The sequence below is a fragment of the Ammospiza nelsoni genome, chromosome 16 (genome assembly GCF_027579445.1).
Source record: "Ammospiza nelsoni isolate bAmmNel1 chromosome 16, bAmmNel1.pri, whole genome shotgun sequence".
Classification (NCBI taxonomy): domain Eukaryota; kingdom Metazoa; phylum Chordata; class Aves; order Passeriformes; family Passerellidae; genus Ammospiza; species Ammospiza nelsoni.
In genome coordinates, this window is record NC_080648.1 from 13962691 (window position 1) to 13981490 (window position 18800).

The window sequence follows — 18800 nt, forward strand, 5'->3', positions numbered from 1 at the left end:
AAGGAGCTGACTTTCCCTGTGGGTGCAGCCATCTGACACAGGACACAGGGTGGACACAGAGACCTGGATGGAGCTCCCTGCAATGTGTACCTGCAGCACTGGGAACCCAAGGGAAAAACCTAGCAGGCTCTTGGGTGATATTCTTCCCCATTTATCCCATTGCAGATATGCCATCCCTCTGGCAGCGTTTTCTCCCCTAACCCATGCTGTGAGGCTGGCACAGCAGTGGGAGCATGGAAAGCCAGCTCTTGTCTCACTTATGACCACTTGGCAGGAGAGGGGGGATCCCATAACCATTCACCTCACTTGCAGGGGTCCAAAGGACTCCCTGCTTTCCTTTAGCCACCCTACAGAAGCGCCAAGGTCGAAATGCAGCCCTTGACAGGAGTCAGTCCCTGCCCTGAGGAGCTGCAGGCAGAGACCAGAAGGCAGGAGAGCACTGATTCCCTCAGCCTGTGCCATCTCATCTCCGTGCTGTCGTGCCATCTGTGGGCTCTATCCCAGCAACTCCTGTCACATCCACTCCCATTAGCATTTCTCAGTGCTCTCCTGCCCTTTCCCAGTATCTGCTGACCAAGTCCCTCCGGTCAACCCTGCTCCTCGTCCTTCATCAAGGCTTTTCATTTCCATGCTGCTGTTTCCCACTTTTGCTGCACTCTGCCCTGCAGCTGCTCAGCACACGAGCTGCAAACCAGGCAACCCAGCTTGCTAGCAAAGAGAGCTTCCAGACAGGGATTGAGCTGCTATTAATTTATCCTATATTTGTTTTGAAAAGATGCCTGGGGAAGGTACACCATTTCCTTTTCCAGTTAGAGGCTTAACAGCCACAGGCTTTCTCCTTTCTCAGAAATGGAAATCCATGTTTATTTTGCATGTACTCTGTCAATCCCCAAGGCATTGCATCCAACAGGCCAAAATCAGAGCTCTGTCTCCACCAAAACACTTCAGGAGAAGTGCAGAGGGAGACATGCTCTACCTTTACTAGAAGAAACATCTATTTATTTGGGACCAAGGCAGCTGCACAGAGTATAAATTATTTTAATTGGTAAACCCAACAGGACTCACTCCCTCTTAAAGCAAAAAGTAAGACCTGGAACATCCATTTGCAGAGTCATCACTGAGGAGCAGCCAGACTGCAATTCCTAAGAGGCTCTTCAGAGGGTTTGATCATTCAGGATGCTCTCACATGTACAAAGTACTAATCTACCTGCGGCACCAGCCATAATCTGCTCCCTGCTAAAACTTGTGCAACTCTGCTGAAGCCAATTTATGAAGCAAACATTTAATTTAGCGAGCAGGCTCACAATCCTAAATTTAAACATATGTCGAGCCAGCGAGTGGCTTTGTTTTAATTAACTCTCAAACTTTGTGGCTGTCATTTCTTTATAAAAATGAGGATGTTCTGCCAAGGGCAGCCTGTTAGCATCCCTAGGAAACCTCCTGCTATTTCACAGCCACTTTTCAAAGAGCTCTCGCAGAGGTAAGGGGATGTGGATGTTATTATAAGGGTCCATATGGCAGTACACTGGCACTGCAGCATTAAATCAGAGGTATTGTAGCTTTCCAGCCCGGATTCTCGCAGCACCAGGTAATGTATATGTAGCTTTATTGTTGTACAATTTTAGCGGCTATGCATTATTCAGGAGCAGCCCGAGTCTCTGCACTGCCGGAGGTGATTCAGCGATGATAAAGGGAATACGCTTTGCTCTAAAGCAGGAGTGAAGGGATTTCACGGGTCGCTATCTGCTCCACCCACGGAGAAACAATGGAAGCGTTAACACTTCTGCTAAGGAAATCAGCTGGCGACAAATTCTCGTCGATAATTAAAATGAAAGCGCAAGCTGCCTTAACGCGTAGTTAGACTTAGGAACCCTAACCTGCTTTCTAAATTAAAAGCTTTCCTTGATAATTTGACTCTCGCAGCAGGCGCTGAAATCTGCTAGAAGATGCCATCTAGTGGGTTATGGAAGTTTATTTAAGTTTAGAGCCACTTGCTGATGTGGGGCGAGGGTGGCAAGAGCTGCAAATGCTGGGGTGCGTGATGGTTTCTTTTTGTTGTCGCTCCAGGAAATTCGGCATTTCCCCGCGGGGGTTTGCATTGGAAGAGAACTAATGTTTATTTTCCCCGTGCCCAGAAGGGCAGTGAATTGTCAGAGCTTTGCTGTTGACACAGCCGAGCCTCACGGCTGTTCTGCTGGCAGAGCATCTTCCCGAGCGAGCGCCGGGGCTGCTGCTCCTCACTGAGGACACGGATCCGCTCCCAATTCTTGGGAAAGCTGGGCCGCCATTGCTTTTTTCCCTAAAACAACCCTTCAAACACTAACCCGTGCCTCTAAATTGTGTCGTTTTCATTATAGTTGAAGCCACTTAATTGCTATCCGGCTAAACAGCAGTGTTTTTGAAAGCGAACTAGGGATGGGGATGGATTTGGAGGGATGCTTCGATGGCATCTCCATCCCTGCTGGAGACTGCCTTGGTGTCCCCCGGTTATTGTGTGCCCATGGGGGCCACCCGGACCCTTTGGGGAGCATTTGCAGCCCTAATCCTTCAGCCTGCCCCGCTTCTCCCAGCCCCACTCCCATGTAAGGGGTCCCTCCCTCATTAAGGCGTTTTAAGCCAATTAACCACTGTGACCCCCTCCCCACCACCGACGGCCGCTTCGAATGCCGCTCCGCCAGACACCCCGCCGTGCCGCTGCACCCTGGGAGCGCCGTTCTTAGAGAGTCATTAGCGGGGAGTCATTAGCAGGGAGTCATTACCGGGGCTCATTAGCGGAGGGTCATTAGCGCAGGGTAATGAGCGGGGAGCGGGGCGGGGCCTCCCCGGGCGGTGGGCGGGGTCTCGGCGGCCCCGCCCCCCGCGCGAGCGGAGCGGAAGTACCGGAGTTGCCGCCCGGCGCCGCCGCCGAGCGCGGGCGAAAGTTGCGCTCCGGGAGCGCGGCGGGGGCGGCCGGACCGCGCTCCCTGCTCAGCCCGCGGCTCCTCGGCCCCTTCCCGCCGCTCGGCCCGCTCCCGGCAGCCGCTCCGATGCGGCGGAAGCAGAAGCGGCTGCTGCAGGCGGTGGGGCTGGCGCTGGCCGCCCTCGTCTTCTTGCCCAACGTGGGGCTCTGGTCCCTGTACCGCGAGCGGCAGCTGGAGGGCGGCGGCGCGGCCGGCGGGGACGGGGCGGCCGCCGCGGGGGCAGCGGCCGGGGAGGCGCCGGTGAGTGGCGGGGCTAGGGGGGCTGAGCGGCCCCGGGTGTGCCGGGGGTCTCCGGTGGGATCCGCCGGGCGAGGGTCGGGCGGCTCTCATGGGATCCGCTGTGGCACGGGGCGTGTGCGGGGCTGGGCGCGACCCTTCCCATCACGGGAGGCAGCGAGAAGCGGCAGGCGCCCCCATAAGAGGATGGAGCAGGGCAGGGAAGCCGGGTGGGCTCAGTGGACCCCGGGAAGGAGCTGGTTTGTGTATCCTGTGCCTGCGGAGGAGGAGCAGCGCGAGTACTTTCTTGGCAATTCACGGGAGGGTCTCCTCGCCTTTTTTCGGCTGAGCGTGGTAAGGGAATAATAAAGCAAGGTCTTTGCTTCTTGCGCCAGGGAGCGAGGCAGGGCTGGTCCCAGCCGTGCACAGAAAAGAACGCCGATTCCGCTTCCCAAGGGTGTGTGCCTCCGTGCCATTTCTCCTTACCTGCCCTGGAAGGGTGTGGGAAGCAAACATCACCTGTTACTCTGCCTCCCGCAGAGCTCAGGGCGAGGCCTCGCAGGGAGGACCGGGTGAAGCTGGCGGATTGTGCCCGAGCAGCGATGCTCCTTTGGGAAAAGCGGAAAACTCTTCCTGAGAGGCAGAGGATGCCCGCCGGATATGTGGCCTGAGGTTGTTGCAACACATGGCTGCTTTCCTTTCCTGCCCCACTAGTGTATAGTAAATTTCACAGCCAAACCTGTCTGTGCGGCGTGTGAGTCAGGAAGGCTGGATCACCCAAATTAGACGTTTTGGAAGCACAGTTTAGCTGCATTTACTTTTGGCTGTGTAATAGCTTTGTCCCCTTCTGGGTTTAGCTTTGTGCCATTAAGAATGATTGGGACTTGAAAGCTTGAAATGTCATTGTGTAACTATCAGTTCAGCTGCCACTCTGAAAGGCTCTGCTTGTTCAAAACCACTTAAAACTCTTATTCGTCTAAATCTTTTCCTCCTTGGAGACTTCCTGCTGTAACTGCACCGTAAAGGTGGAGAAACCTGCTGTGACAATTTCTGCTCTGAGGGAGAGAAGGCTCTCAAAGAGCTGTACTCAAACTGGGACTGAGCTCTTCTTTCCCCCAAGAAACGCTTTTTCAAATTCAAGCTTTTTAGTGTAAGTCTGGAGAAAACCATGTTCATGTCCCATGCTGCTGGGGAAAGGGATCAGCTGTTGCCTGTCACAAAACATTAATTTGCAGCAGATCCTCAAATCTGTGCAGAAATCCTTTTGACTTGACCACACACTGATCATTACATGCCTGGAGTTCCTGATGTTGCTGCCTTATGCTTGTATTTCTGTGGGATGCAGGGAGTCGATTTTGCATGACGGGTAAAAACCAAGCCCTGCTCCATAGCTTCATGTGTTAGGGCAGAATGAAGACCTTTGTAAAATCGTGTGTCCTCCAGAGTAACGAGGAGAAAGTTGGTAATTATTCTTAGGAGGTTTCAAAGTGGCAAGTTGGCTTTTATGTTTTTGGTCTTCCAAAATTGTCCTTGCACTGTAGGCTTTGGGTGGATGTAAGCCAGGCAGCATCTCTGCTGATTTCTGTGTCCTTGCAGTGATCTCAGTGCTCGGCTATCCTGAGCTGCCTGTGTTGTACACAATGCCTGCTCCATTTTTCTTTATGTCTCTGTAAAGTATGGCAGCTGTCAGTGACCTGAGATCTGCTTTTGTTTTGATGGTGTGTGGAGCTGGGCAGGAAACGCCTGTGCAGCTCGCAGGAAAATTCGCAGTAAAACCTCTCTGCACTTGTGTAAATCAGAGCTGCTGGGTTTCAGGCTGAAGGCTTCATCTTCCAGTCTAATTAACGTGGAGTTATGGGCTGCAGGGGGTCTGTGAGTGAAGATATATTTGTGTTGTGAGCTTATTTTTTGAATGATTTGGCCCTGCAATGATAGCTCCAGTTACATTGAGCTAGGGAAAACATAGCCTTAAGGACAACAGGCTGTCTTGGTAAAAATAATTTCAGATGAAGCAGGATAAAAACAACTCAAATGTGATTTTGTTTTTCTGTTTAGTTGTGTGGGTTTGTTTTACTGTTGTCATAGAGGTATCTGCCAGCTGACTGCAGAGAGTTTTTTGGGTATCCTCACAATTAATTGTTCCAGCCTCCCTTCCTTGGTCCCAACAAGCATTCATGGGTTTTGTACTTAATAATCAACTTCCAGCTTGTAAATGAATATGCTGTTTGTCTGAATATTCTTCTTGTTCCTGAAGCCTTTTGAAAGAGCTGACTTCTTAATACAAAAACTCCAGATGATAGGAGAGAATATAATGAAAAAATATATTCAGAGCAGTCAGAAAAGATTTTCTTCTGTTTCTGGCTTTAATTTGCCTTTTTGTGCAGGCTAATCTTTGAATTGAGGACATTTCCTATGTACTTCAGAATTGAGCTTTTCAATGAAATCTCTGTCCAGGCTCATTCTTTCTCTTTAAATGGTGTCTGCTGTTTCAGTCAGTAGTTCTATTCCTCAGAGTAAAAGCAGAAGAGGGGGAAATGTTTTAAGAAACAGCTGAATTAAAGCTATAAAACAATTCCTAGAACCTTGTTGTATTGCTAAAATTTTGAAGTTTGAAACCAGGCAGGAGTTTCTGTTGTCTGCCTGTGCTGCATGTTACCTTCAATAACATGGCAATATATGCATCACTATAGGTGATTTGGCTTTATTTAATCTTTCTAGTGCCCGAAACAAATGTGTCAGAAAATTAAGCAATCAGAAACGATGTAAATATATTCCAGGGAAGATTATTCTAAACAGTTTCTGCGGAAGTGCCTAGGTAGCTAATTGCTTCTGTATTTACATGTTCAGGGGAAACATTATGGTGGCTGAAAATAGTGTCTTGCTTTAATAAGGAGGGTGAGGTATCTGCTCTTTCCTCTGCCTTTGGGTTTGTTCTTTTGCAGCTCTGTGGGTGTTTCTCCCTGCACAGAGGAGAGATGGAGAGAAGTCAGCAAGGTCCTGGCCTCAAGGTCGTGCTGCAGATCTGCGTGGAAAAGCTGGAGCTCTGAGTTAGTCCTTGCTTAACTGCTGTGTGCTAGAAGTGGCCTCTGTCACTCTGTGCAGTGCTCAGCAGAGGAGATGATCTGGGAAGTTCTTTTCTTCCCTTTTTTCCTGGGGTGTGTAACAGGTCTGGCATTAAATGGGGCCGGTGGCACTGAACGGTTTCTGCTGACAGCCTAGAAGCTGCTTTGACTTCGTGACTGTGCTGTTTGCTCATCACTATGTGAGTCTCAGCGTGCTCACGGAATGCAGATTGACTTTTCTGTAGATTCATCTTTTTCTTTTTTTAACAACTATTCAATAAGTAAAAGCATACGATCTGTGGGTGTGGGGGTAGGAAGAAGCAGAAGGAATGCAGCTATTCCTTTTGTCTCTTGGATCTCTGCTGTCTGCCTCAGAGGCTGCTGAGCATCCTCAGCCCAAATGTTTAATTGATGTGGATGTAGCTTTGCAGTGTGTAAACCCTGGGTGAGTTAGGCTGTGGGCTGGTGGCTTGTGCTTGGGCTAATGCAAGTGTTTATGTGGCTTTCAGTGCCCTGCAGAGCTGCTGCTCTGCTCCTCTGTGGTCAGGCTGGAGATCCTTGCTGTGGGAAACCTGCAGTTCTGGGAATGTGGCTTTTGAGCTCGCAGAGATGCTAAGCTGGAAGGTTTTTCTTTGAATTGCTGGCTGAAAGCACTGTAGCAAATGAGCTGCCTTTGGTGGCAGTGCGTTTTTATCTGATATGATGAATGCTTTATGGAGTCGCCCTGTAGCTTGTTGTAGCAGTAATTTGTGCTCAATAAATTAACTCGGGAGCATGATGGAAGTGTATAAATCACATCGGTGATTGTGTGGTGCCCTCTGCTGCCGGCTGGCTGGAGTGATGTGGGGTACACCCTCCTGCTGCTTCCTCGGCAATCAGAAACCAACTGCAAACTCGGGGTTGAAAAATGCCTGGGCAGGGTGCTGCTGTTGGAAAGTTTGGGGTGATAAACTTTGGCTTTAGTGCCAGTGAGCCTAAAGTTTCCAGCTAGCATGGCTGAAAATGCAGCCCTGGTGATGGGTGAGTGGGGAATGATGCTGCTTGTGTCCTCCTCATCTGAGGAAGAGGATGGGCTTTGCTGTTCTGACCTGGGGGCAGCTGGGAGCTTGTCAAGGTTTGTCAGCATTGTGGTGTTGTTGGAAAAAACTAATAAGGAAGACCTAAAGCACATTCCAGATGCCAGGAGCCAAAAAGTTTTGCAGTAGAAATCTTCCTACCACAAAGAAACGTCACCATTGCAGGAATTAAGCGCATATGAAGCATGTTTGAACAGCAAAACAGAACCACTTTTCCAATAACAGAAGGGAGGAGAAGGACTTGGGAAAAATTAGAGGAACCCTGTTGTGCTCTCTGCCAGCCAGAAGGGAATTGGGCAGCCAGCTTGCTGAGCTTCACAGGTTCCTCTGGTCCTGTCCCAGACCCTGCTGCTGCCCCACAGAGCTCTTGGGCACTGCTGTGTGTGCCAGGCACTTGACAGCTGATGTAAAGGGAAACTTTGAAAAGCTTGTTTTGTAAGTAAGCATAAAACAATTGGCATCTAAGGACTGGAGTGCAAGTGCTACAGCTGAACAAGTCTGTTTTAATTTAAGAGTGACTGATTGAGTGTGGGCTGCTCTGGAGTTTATCACTTCAGTGAGTGCACTTGTGAAATGAGCAGGGTTTCCTGAGCTAGGTAAGCATGTCCTGCACTTGTGGTTGGCAAAGGGAGCTGAAGTGGAGTGTCTAAACCATCTCACAGCTGTAAAGTGCAAAGTAAAATCTGAAAATATGTTTATAAAGAAAGTGGAGCTTTCAGTGGCCTTCACTCAAGGTCTCATTGTGGTGATCTTTGTTGTAATGGCAACACAGAGCTGGATGAACAAATGGGCTGTGTTGTAGGTCTCCTATGCTGTGTGAAAATAAATGGTTTATTGTACTTTGTTCATCATTGAGCAGGTCCTTCTGTTATTGGAAAAGTGGTTCTGTTTCACTGTTCAAACATGCTTCGTATGCACTTAATTGCTGCAATGGTGACCTTTCTTTGTGGTAGGAAAATTTCTACTGCAAAACTTTTTGGTTCCTGGCATCTGGACTGTGCTGTAAGTCACTGTTGAAAACCATAATCATGTGGTGATCTCCAGAGCTGTGTGCTTTTGCTGAAAGAATATTAATCAAATTGCAAGAGACAACTGATTTAAGAGCAACCACAGTTGTAAATTTCCTGGCAGATAACTACCAGGTATTTGACTTAAGAGGACTAGAAAAACTAACAGGAATTTACTTATTACCAGTGAGGAGGGTTGGTGAAATTAGGCAGAAAAATGTTATCAACCAGACTTTGTTATATAGTGCCACCTTCCACTCCCTGTTTGAATACAGGTACAGGTGTCACTAGAAAAAGTAAAAGGGCTGCAGTTTCCCTTCCTGTCACTCTGTATTTGCTTCCTTGTGTATAGAAAACTGGCAAGGCTGAATGGATTAAAAATTGTCTGCTGTGATGGCAAGCAGACATTTAATGATTATTTTAACAGTCATTCATTTAAATATTATTTCAATGTTGCTTCAGTCAGACTGAGCTAGATTGGGAATAGTTACTTTCTGTTAATTTAATTTGCTCTCTGTTCCTATTCTGAAATCAAATCAGGAAAAGCCTTTCTGCCTGGCATTTGCACTTTGTCTTAGCCTGATCTCCTGTCCCTGGACAGAAGGATTTTGGTCAGTGCTAGTGCAGTTTGGCCACTTGGATATTTCTTCTGGATACAGCTTGGCCTGGGATTCCTGTGCTTCTAGGGAGCTGTATAAATGACATTCTATCTTGCCTTCAGGCCCCAGATTGTTTGCAGAACCAAAGCTGTCGGTGGGGATTTTTAGCAGTTCAGGGATAGTGTGAATCTGTTTATCATGTTTCACAGACTCCTGAACAAATTCTGGTGCCTGAGTCACTTCCAAGAGTGTAACAGTGTGATGCTTAATTTCCAAATCCAGGGATAATAGCCCTCACTTTCTAATTTTAAAAATTCATGTTCTACTTTTGGACTGCCTTTTGTCTTGGTGGTGGTGAAAAAACTTCATTATTCTCTGTTATCTCTTAAAGAGTGTGCTTGTGGTTTTCCCTTCAGGTCATGGCTTCTTACAGCTCAGGGAGCCAGTAAGTGCTGCTGGTCCTGCTTTATTTCACATGAAGCCTGGCCCCTCAGTGGCAATGGTATCTTTTATATCAGTGTAACCAACACCTGTGGTGCTATTTCCTGCATTTGTGTTATCCTGCATGGGTGATGGATAGGCAACAAGGAATGGAGTGTTTATCTACACAGCTTTGTTAAGAATATAAGTAGTAGTGGATATCAAATTATGGCTGACTTGTCAGACTCTGCCTCTTTTGTTAGATTTACAGGGCCTGGCAAACGATTGGAGAAAGCTGCAGATCAGTAAATCAATACCAGCACAAAGAGTTGCCAGGCAGTCCTCCTTTTCAAATGCCTGGGTAGAAGAGTTAACTTCTGCTGTGTCTGAGATCTGCTGGCAGCTCTGCACCCCCTAAAATACAAGAAATTAGTTGTTTGACATGTCTCCTTATTGTTCCTTGTATAAACTTGATAAAGCTTTAACTTGCGGCTTCAAAGAAGGGAGGTCTACCAGTTTTTGGTGCTTAAGTTTGCTTTTCTTTCTAAATAATTACCTCTCTTCCCTTTTGCAGTTCCTCCATTTTCTCTAATCTTAGCTCTAGGTTATAAGAGAGCTCCCTGGAGCATATATCCATAATTAAGGCTTTTAAACCACAATTACAGTGGAGCATCAGCGGTGCTCTGCTGTGACCAATATCCAAGGGAGGAACTTGCTTCAGAAGAAAAGTTGCTGATTTTATTACAAACAAAATCTCTCCTGTCCCACTCACAGAGTTTCCTCTGATACTTTCATGCCTTCCCACTTTGCTGAGTTATCTTCCTAAAGCTGATGTCCATTAATGGCACGTCTTCTGTAGCTCACGATAAAAAGGTTTTATTTAGTCCCTGTGTCATTTTCTGGAAACACAGGCTGCCAGCTCTACTGCAAATCATTCCCTCATGAGTACATTCAGAGAACTCCAGGGTTTAAAATGGAAACCCTGTTTTAAGCAAACTCATGTAACTCATGTGGATATTTTGATTCTTCCTTTGGCCAGAAACAGAAAGCAAAGGAAGGGAGGGAGGATGGAGTTCAGGAAGGCTTGACTGTGTTGTGCTGCCCAGCTTGGTGGAGAAGCTCACTCTTAATATCACCAAATAAAATGACTATGTCTTCCAGTCTCAACTTCTTATTGATTTCTCAGCTTTAATACCTTTTTCCTTTGCAATTAGCACAAGTAGCAGAAAGCAACTTCTAAACCCTGTCTTTGAAAAAACAGTGAATGCTGACATCCTCCCCGTTAGGCTGCAAATTGCTTCTGCCCAGAGGAAACTAATTCCTGATCAAAGCATCTCCCCTCACCACTAATGTGTATTTCTCATGTGTGTGCCATGTGTAGCTGATCTAACAGTGACCTGACACCTTTCCCTGATGTAGCTTTCAAAGGGAGAACTTGTCCTGTTCTTTGTGGTTGCAGATCACAAGGCAACTGCTGAAGTGGAACTTCCAAAAGGCATATCAGATTTTTTTTTTTTAATATACAAAAAATGCAGCTGTTTACTAAAATAATGACCAGCAAAGGGGTTAAATTTCAAACAAAAAGAACTCGTGTCTTAAACTTGGATGCCTGTAAATGAAGCCTGTCTTCCTGCTGCAGACTATTTGGTCATAAAAATAAAAGATTCACAGAATAACAGTTAATCAGTCTGTCTCCTGCAAGAGTTCATTTTCTGGATGCATGGAATTTCTTGTTTGAATACTCTCCCTTTCAAAAACTCTGGTTAGATTGGCATTTTGTGTTTGTTAGTCAAGGTCTTGTGATGTTTTGGGACTTCACCAGATCTTATCTGTAAACACTGTCAGCTGTTCCTCCTCCACACGGAGCTGCCTTGCCTCAGCCCTCCTGAACAACTGGGGCTTTTTTACAAGCTTAAGTTGCTATGAAAAGTTCTGCTCTGCTTGATCCCTAAAGCCTGAAATCCTCTGCTTGCAGCTATGTGTGCAAGCTGAGGTGACTTTGCAAAGCAAAGTCATTTCATTCTCTGTCTGCTTATGATTATTCAGAAGACCTAATATTTAAATCCCCCTAGTAGCCAGTCTTGTTTTTTTCTCAGTGGGAGATCACATAGGCTTGTTTTTCTGTAAGTTGTCTTTGTGTTCAGATTCATTTGGGAGGTTGCTTTTACCAAATTGATCACACTAGCAAGGAAAGAATTTTTCTCTATGATGGCAAAGAACTATTTTTTTTCTTTCTTGAGCTTCCCTAATGTTTCCCATCCTTCAGATGGAGTCCAAGGAAGAAATGTTCACAGGGATTAGTAAGCATGAGCTGTTTCTTAATAAATAAAACAGGTGAAACAAAGTTGGAGTGTTCTTAACACTTAGACCAAAGTTTTCAAAGATGTCTTAGAGTATGATGTTGCTTTGAAAAATAAGAGTCTTAGTGACTTTGATCTAGGGTATGGGATAAAAATAACCACAACCAGGACTGGCATCCCGTAAGATTTCTTTTTGTTTGTTTTTTGGAGGTTTTTATAATATTTTTAAAAGAGTAAGCAGCTCCTTCACTTCTGCTCAGACTGACTTTAATCTTCACTCTGCTTCTTGGAAGTGGCTCTCTTTAGAGACTGTAATTTCAGCGCAGATAAATACAAGCAAAATATATTCCATCACTGAAGAAAATCTGAACCCCAAAAACTAGATAAATAAGACATAATGATGTTGTAAAAGGCTTCCATTGGGCAAGGAAGTAATTTTCTGTAACATTACAGAAGGTCACTTAAATTTATCCTGTCCATCCATGTTAGCCACTGTGTAACAGGCTTGTTCAGGATCTCAAAAAGAAGTGAACCCTGTGATTATCTTCTGTTTTCTCATTTATCTCCCTGGTGGCCTGTTGCCAGTGTTTTATGTGTGATAGCCAAGTAAGAAGGAATAACTCCTTTTTTCCACTCCTGCATGTCGGTTTTGCTGATCCACCAAATACACTCTGGGCTGTCACTTCCCTTTGATTCTCAGGCTGTGTCAGAAATATTTAAAACTCCTATGGATATCTTGCTGCTACATGCTGCCTATTTTTTTATGTGTGTTGCTGTTTTGGAAACTGATTCAAGGTACTAATTTAGCCTAGGAAAAAAAAAATCTCCCTTCAGAAAACCAGCATCTGCTCACAGGTCTTATTTGCAGCAGTGAAGAAGTTATATTGGTACTGTTAAAGTGTTTGGAGTGAAATTTCTCAAGATTATTTTGCTTGGTTGGTACTGAGGGCATGGAAGTAAACTAAAAATATCTGCAAAGTATTGGAAGACCTGGGATATTGACGTAGAAACTGGCAGAATTGTATCTGGTTTTGTGTATGGAGACCAGAGAACTATCCAGGTTATCATTGTTGCTGTTGCAGCTGATTTTTGGAAATGTGATTCTTGACCCATTGTGCCCCAGATTGTGTCTGATCTTCAGATGTGAACTGTGTGCTCCGCTATGGGAGATGGGGAAAGTCTTATCTGCAATGTGTGAAGGTCCTACTTGTTATCCTTGATTTTGACTGCTGCAGAGAATCTGCGTAAAATCTGTATAAAACATAACAAGTCCTCATTCATCGTACTGCCATATTTTCTGCAAGTAGGAACTTGGGCCTGCTGATTACAGAAAGAGTCTTTGGCAAAGCAATTACAAACTAAAAAGAAAGTGTCTTGAATTGCAATTTGTGCCAACATCCTTTTCTGTGCATCTTGGCCAAAGCTGTTATCAGCATAAACTTACACCAATCACCCTGGGTGAAAGGCCTATGCTGTGGAAACAACTGATGGTTTGTGGCTTTTCAAGTGCTGATATTTTTATAATAAGTGGCTGCTGCTGGTAGAAATGCATCTGAGAAGTTATGAGTTGTCATGAATACATGAGCAGAGAGCACTGGCATTGCTGATAAATTAGCTGGGAATTGTCAGTTGTGTAGTAGAACTCAAATATTGGCTTAACCTGAAAATGTGAAATTAAATAGAAAAGAACAGATTTTCTCTCTGGATACTCGAAAACAATAACAAGTCATGTGAAAACTTGTTTTAGAAATTATTTCTAGAGGGTATGAGTTTCCAAGCCTAATGCAGTGAAGTCTATTTTTATAGTCCTTGAAAACAAAACCTGACAGACCATATTTGCCAGCACTTATATTGCTCTGGTGACAGTGCTTCTTTTTAGAGCATGCCAGAGGAAATACTCTGTGCTGGAGCATATGTCAGTGATTAGTGGGACCAGTGCTGCAGGATGAAGTGGAAGAAATATGGCTGTGTGAAGAAAAAGCTGAATGGACAGAACGTGAGAAATGTAGTGGTTTATGGGTCAGGTTTAGGGTAGGAATGGAAAATAGTTATTTTTAGGGATGTCTGTATGTGGCTGACATGCTGTCTTCCAAATCACTGAGGTTTGACTCAGAGGATGACTGCTGTCTTTCTCTGTGTGTTCCCCTTAATTTCTTCTTCATGTAGAAAACTGTTTTCCCTTTGAATCGATCCCTGTTTGCATTCTGCAGGTGTTACATAATGCAGGTATTTGTATGCTCAGGGTGAACTGGAAACCTCAGGAAGTGAGAGACTTTGGCACCCACCCCTTTTTGTGGATTTGAGGGCTGAGGCAGAGAATGATGCCCAGAAACCAGCCGAGTCTCTCCAGACCTGACACCCTGGCTCCAGTCAAGCCCATGAGGTGTGTGCTCATGTTTGGGTTTGGGATGGGATTTGCAGGTCCTGCTGCCGCCAGAGCCACCTTGTGAAGGGTGCTGAGGTCAAAACACAGCTCTCAGCCCCAAGTTCTGGGTCTCTGGGTATTTGTGTTCAACTCCTGGGCTGGAGGAAGAGGAGGAGGATGGAGCCCTGCAGTCCTTCTCCAGCATCACTGACTGCTTTCACTCCAGAGCTGCAGTGCAGCAGCTACAGCCCTCAGTTGACTTTGCCTCCCTGCTTTGACCATCAAGAATAACAAATATCTGTGTTCTTTGCAGGCACCAAAACGTGCAAACAGCTACAAGTGATTTGTGTGCAGTATAGAGGCACCACTGTACATAAATGTACACCAGGTGAAAAGACTGTCTGTCACAGACATCTTTTATGAAAAATCCTTTCCTTAGGATTTTTTTCCCCTGAAAAGCTGAGAGGCCTCAGGAACAAAATGTAAACATTGATTATCTGCTGCTGTGGAATGCAACAGGTGCATCTGTGTTTGCTCTCATGTGGTTGTTTCTAATTAATGGCCAATCACAGTCAGCTGGCTCGGACAGAGAGTCCGAGCCACAAGCCTTTGTTATCATTCTTTCTTTTTCTATTCTTAGCTAGCCTTGTGATGAAATCCTTTCTTCTTTTCTTTTAGTACAGTTTTAATATAATATATATCATAAAATAATAAATCAAGCCTTCTGAAACATGGAGTCAGATCCTCCTCTCTTCCCTCATCCTCAGACCCCTGTGAACACGGTCACACCTGTCATACCCAGTTGTTTTGATGGGATCCTGGAAGTCCCCACAGACCCCACTGTGGGAAACAAAGCTGGAAGTTGAGCTGCAAGATGCACAGCCTTGTGATTTTCAAGTTTCTTGTATATTTAGCCCTTGACATCATAGGTTAGTCATCAGTCAAGTGCTGTAAAAATGTTCTGCTGCCTCACCCTGCTTTTCATATCTTGTCACTCGACATTGGAGTGCTCCAAAATTTTTGCTATTCGACATAAATGGGAAGAAAATGAAAATGCTCTGTTCCCTTTATCACAATTGATGCCTGTACTTGAACTTTGCCAGTATTTGTTTATGAAAACTGCTTGTTTTTCCCTCTGAAATGTTTTTGTCAGAGCAGCTCAATACAATTTGTATTAGGGGAAGTCAGAAGAGGTTAGAGAATCCTTGAAAACTGGAAAAATAATAGATTAGATTGCCACATAGAATTACCTAACTGGTATCAAAATTAGACTGCTGCTGCAAACTAGGTATTTGGCTATTGATATTTAAAGAAATAATGCAAGAAGCCAAGCAACATTCATAAATGCAAGTTATAAAATAACTGTCTTCAGCTCACTACGCTTGTGATTTACCTGATTTAGACCTTTTTTTTGCAAAGTTTTCCCTCATATTTAAGTGTTTTAAAGATATTTTAGGTCTGGTTTTTCTAAAAAACATGTAAAGTTCTTGCTTTTGAATAACTCTTGAGATAACTGGAAAAGCAGAATTAAATTATTTGGGCCCTTTAGGGAAAAGTGAAGGCTTCATGAGATTTGATTTGTATTTCTGTAGCACACAGGAGGCCTAGTCAGAAGTCTGCAAGGAGAAAATAAGGCACCCAAAGGCAGACTGTTTCCCATAATGTAACCCAAACTGAAAGTATATATTTATTTTCCTTCCCTAAATTTGCTCTGTAGAAAATATCTTAAAAATTTGATTGTTTGGTGGTATTTGTACCAAAAAAGAGGAGCTTCTCAGCAGTGCAATAATTAGATTTTTGTACTGTGTCACCAGTACTGCATGGATTCTGAAAGAGACATCTGGATTTTCACTGGTGACGGAATCCAGTGTTTAAAGATCTTGATGTGTTCAGTCTGATATGTGGTGTCTCTAAGTTCTGTCATTGTTTCCTACTTGAATCTGCTGGCTCAGGCATGAGATTCTTGGATCCAGTTTCCTCTTAGTTTGTCAGAGCTGTGAAAGGAACTGACTTTGAAACCTTGATTACAATTCATTTTTTGCTTCCTTACAATTGTTAAAGATGTCAACATTTAGGCGGAGCAGCAGTTTACCTCATTTGGGAGTCACAGCTTCACAATGACTTGGGGTCTTCAGCAAAATGTTTTCAAGCTCGTGGAAATTGGATCCATCTGAAATGGAGTCACATTGTGTCTGCAGACACAGTCTAGGGTTTTTCTGTTCTGCTGGAGGGTGGTGGAAGCTGTGGCTCTTGGTGAAGTGTTGTGGTGTTACTGTGGACTTGTTCATCACCTGCACTGATCTCTGCTCAGGAGGTGGAAGAGAATTCCAAAGGAAATTTCCTTCCATCCTGCTTGGGAACTTCATCAGCTTAACATGAACGAGTTTGGGTTTGTGCTCAGTGCTGCTGCATTATGCAACTGGGATTCTGTCCTGCCTCCCTAAACAGGAGCAGCCTGTAAACCATCACCATTCAGTGTGTGTGCAACCTGCCTGGGCTCTGTGCAGGCAGCAAGGGGCAGGATTTAAATAATGGGATCAGATCATGCACCTGGATCTTGTTTGAAATCACAGGGTGAAAAGCTTCTAAAGCCTCTAAAACATTCTCAGAAGAGGAGAATGGTTGGCACACAAGACCCTGAAATCTGATGGGTTATAGTGTGCTCTTAAAATTTAATGAAATGTAATCCAAGGTTTTAATTGCATGTCTGGGTTTGTGCATTTCATGTTGACTTTAGCAATTCTGCTCAGTACCTAATGAGGCTGAACTCTTTGTGTAACAGTGAACCTCCTCCAAAAGATCTTTAGATGAAGAAATATTTGAAAGAGCAGGGAGGGAGAGACAGCAGTGGCAGATATCACCTAGTTTCTTGAAGCTCCTTGAGTTTTAAGTGTCCTTTGTGGTTCAAAGTAATCTTGACTTCAGTTTGTTATGAAAATTTCCTCCTTGCTGGTCTGCAGGATGGCTTGGGTGACCCATGGCAAGTGTGTCAGAGATTTCTGTGATCTGCAGCCAGAGCAGTGGAAGCATCAAACAGGCTCTGCAGCAAACATACTGCAGAACAGCTTTCCAGGGGGATTTAGAAACATCCATTTCTTCATCTGCTCCTCAGGCAGCATCCTAATCCCAAACCCAGCAGCCAGAGTGGGCTGTGATGGGCAAACACTTGGCACTGACTCCAGGAAAGCTGATGTGCTAGGAGCTGGCATCCTGTGGATCTGACACAGTGCTTGACAAAACTCTGATCTGTGCTAGTGGAATTGCCTGAGTGGCCTCAGTTTCTTCACTGTGGAGTCACCAAGGGGGATGTTTCAAGTCTGTGGGGTTGAATATTTGAATATTTGCTCCCAAGGCTCCCACCCAGCTCCAGGGTGGGAATTGTGTTCTCAGCAGCTCAGTGTGCAGCTGATGCACAAGGTGGCTGCACTAAAGCAGCACTCTGAGGTTAAAATGCATCAGGAGAATAAAGTTGTCTGGCCTTAGCACCAGTGATCATCTGAGGTGATCATTGTGTGTCCTCTCTCTTGCTTTCATGTGTCAGAATTGCTCTGGTTTCTCTCCTGGTCTGCAGCTTGAGAGGAAATGTCTGTCATGTAAACATTTTTGTTTATGTATAATAAACTGTAAACACTGAGGTGTTTTGGTATCTGCCAGTGTAAGGCACCATCCAGAAACAGTGGCATGGGTTGGATGGGCAGCTTTCAGAAAGAGAAAGTTGTCTCTGCCGTAGCTTCTGCTGCTCCATCTATTTCTATCATCATTTCTATTGCTGGAAGGGGACTGGCTGTACTTTGGAAAGGTTACAGTTGAAAGAAGTTACAAAACAGCACCCAGCAGGGTATAATCTCCTCTAAATAAGTACTTGATAAGGCATTTCAAGACATAAGCCTTCTTTAAAGAGTAAATGAAAGTTCATTGGTGTCCAGACAAAGACCCTTTGGCCATCTGGACTTGACTTACTGTTGTCTGCTCCTGGGTGAGGAAGGGCTGTCTGAGCTCTGGATATAAGGTGCTATGCAACACTTAAGCTCCCCTGACCTAATTCACTTGCTTTTTTGCTAGGGCATGGATTGGCAGTGGCTTGCTGGTGCAAAAGTAAGCAGCAGTTAATTCTTGTAAGTCAAGTCCTGTGTGGCTGTGATTTGGCTAACGCCATCTTTGTGGAAAAAGCAGGGCAGATTCCTGAAATGAAGTGATAAAAGAGTGGCAGGGGTGATCCTGGAGGCAAATACCAGCACAGCAGATGAGTTGTGTGTTCAGGTTTGGATGATGCTGGCTGCTTCTGACTGCTGCTTTCCCTTTCTAAGTCATGACTGATCTCAGCTCAGGCAGAACATGCTCCCTTGGAGGCCTTAACACATTCCACAGGATTCCAGATTGTTCTGAAAATGCTTTCTAAACACTCTGGTAATTAAAGATTTCTCTAAGTCAGAATTAAGTTATTAAAATGTTCCAGGCATTTTGTAGAAGTCTTTTCAAAGCTGGCTGTACATTCCTTTCAAAGTTGATCTACTGCCTGTTATGAGTTACGAAGTAATACTGTGCTGTTTGTGGGTTACAGATAAGTTCAAATAAACAAATGGTTTGGGGTTTTTGCAGTGGCTTGCCGTTTTGTGAACTGACATTGCTATTGAGTCATTCTTTAGGATTTTGCAATGGTGTAGCTGTAGTTCTTCAGCAGTAATGGAAGCAAAAGTTTCATGTGCCAGGGAGGGCACTTCTAAAATCCCTGGGTATGTCAGAACAGGTAGTGCTGCACAGGACAATGGGCTAACATCCATCTAAAATGCTTTTG

General features: G+C 44.9%; 1 protein-coding gene across 1 annotated transcript in view; it reads left to right on the forward strand.

Moving 5' to 3' along the window:
* Positions 1-2946: 2946 nt before the first annotated feature.
* GALNT10 (polypeptide N-acetylgalactosaminyltransferase 10) overlaps positions 2947-18800 on the forward strand; it is an 81503-nt gene continuing 65649 nt past the window's right edge. The window contains exon 1 of the mRNA XM_059483412.1: positions 2947-3200. Within this exon, the coding sequence (XP_059339395.1) occupies positions 3027-3200 (174 nt within the window). The 5' untranslated portion in view covers positions 2947-3026. The remainder of the gene's footprint in view (positions 3201-18800) is intronic.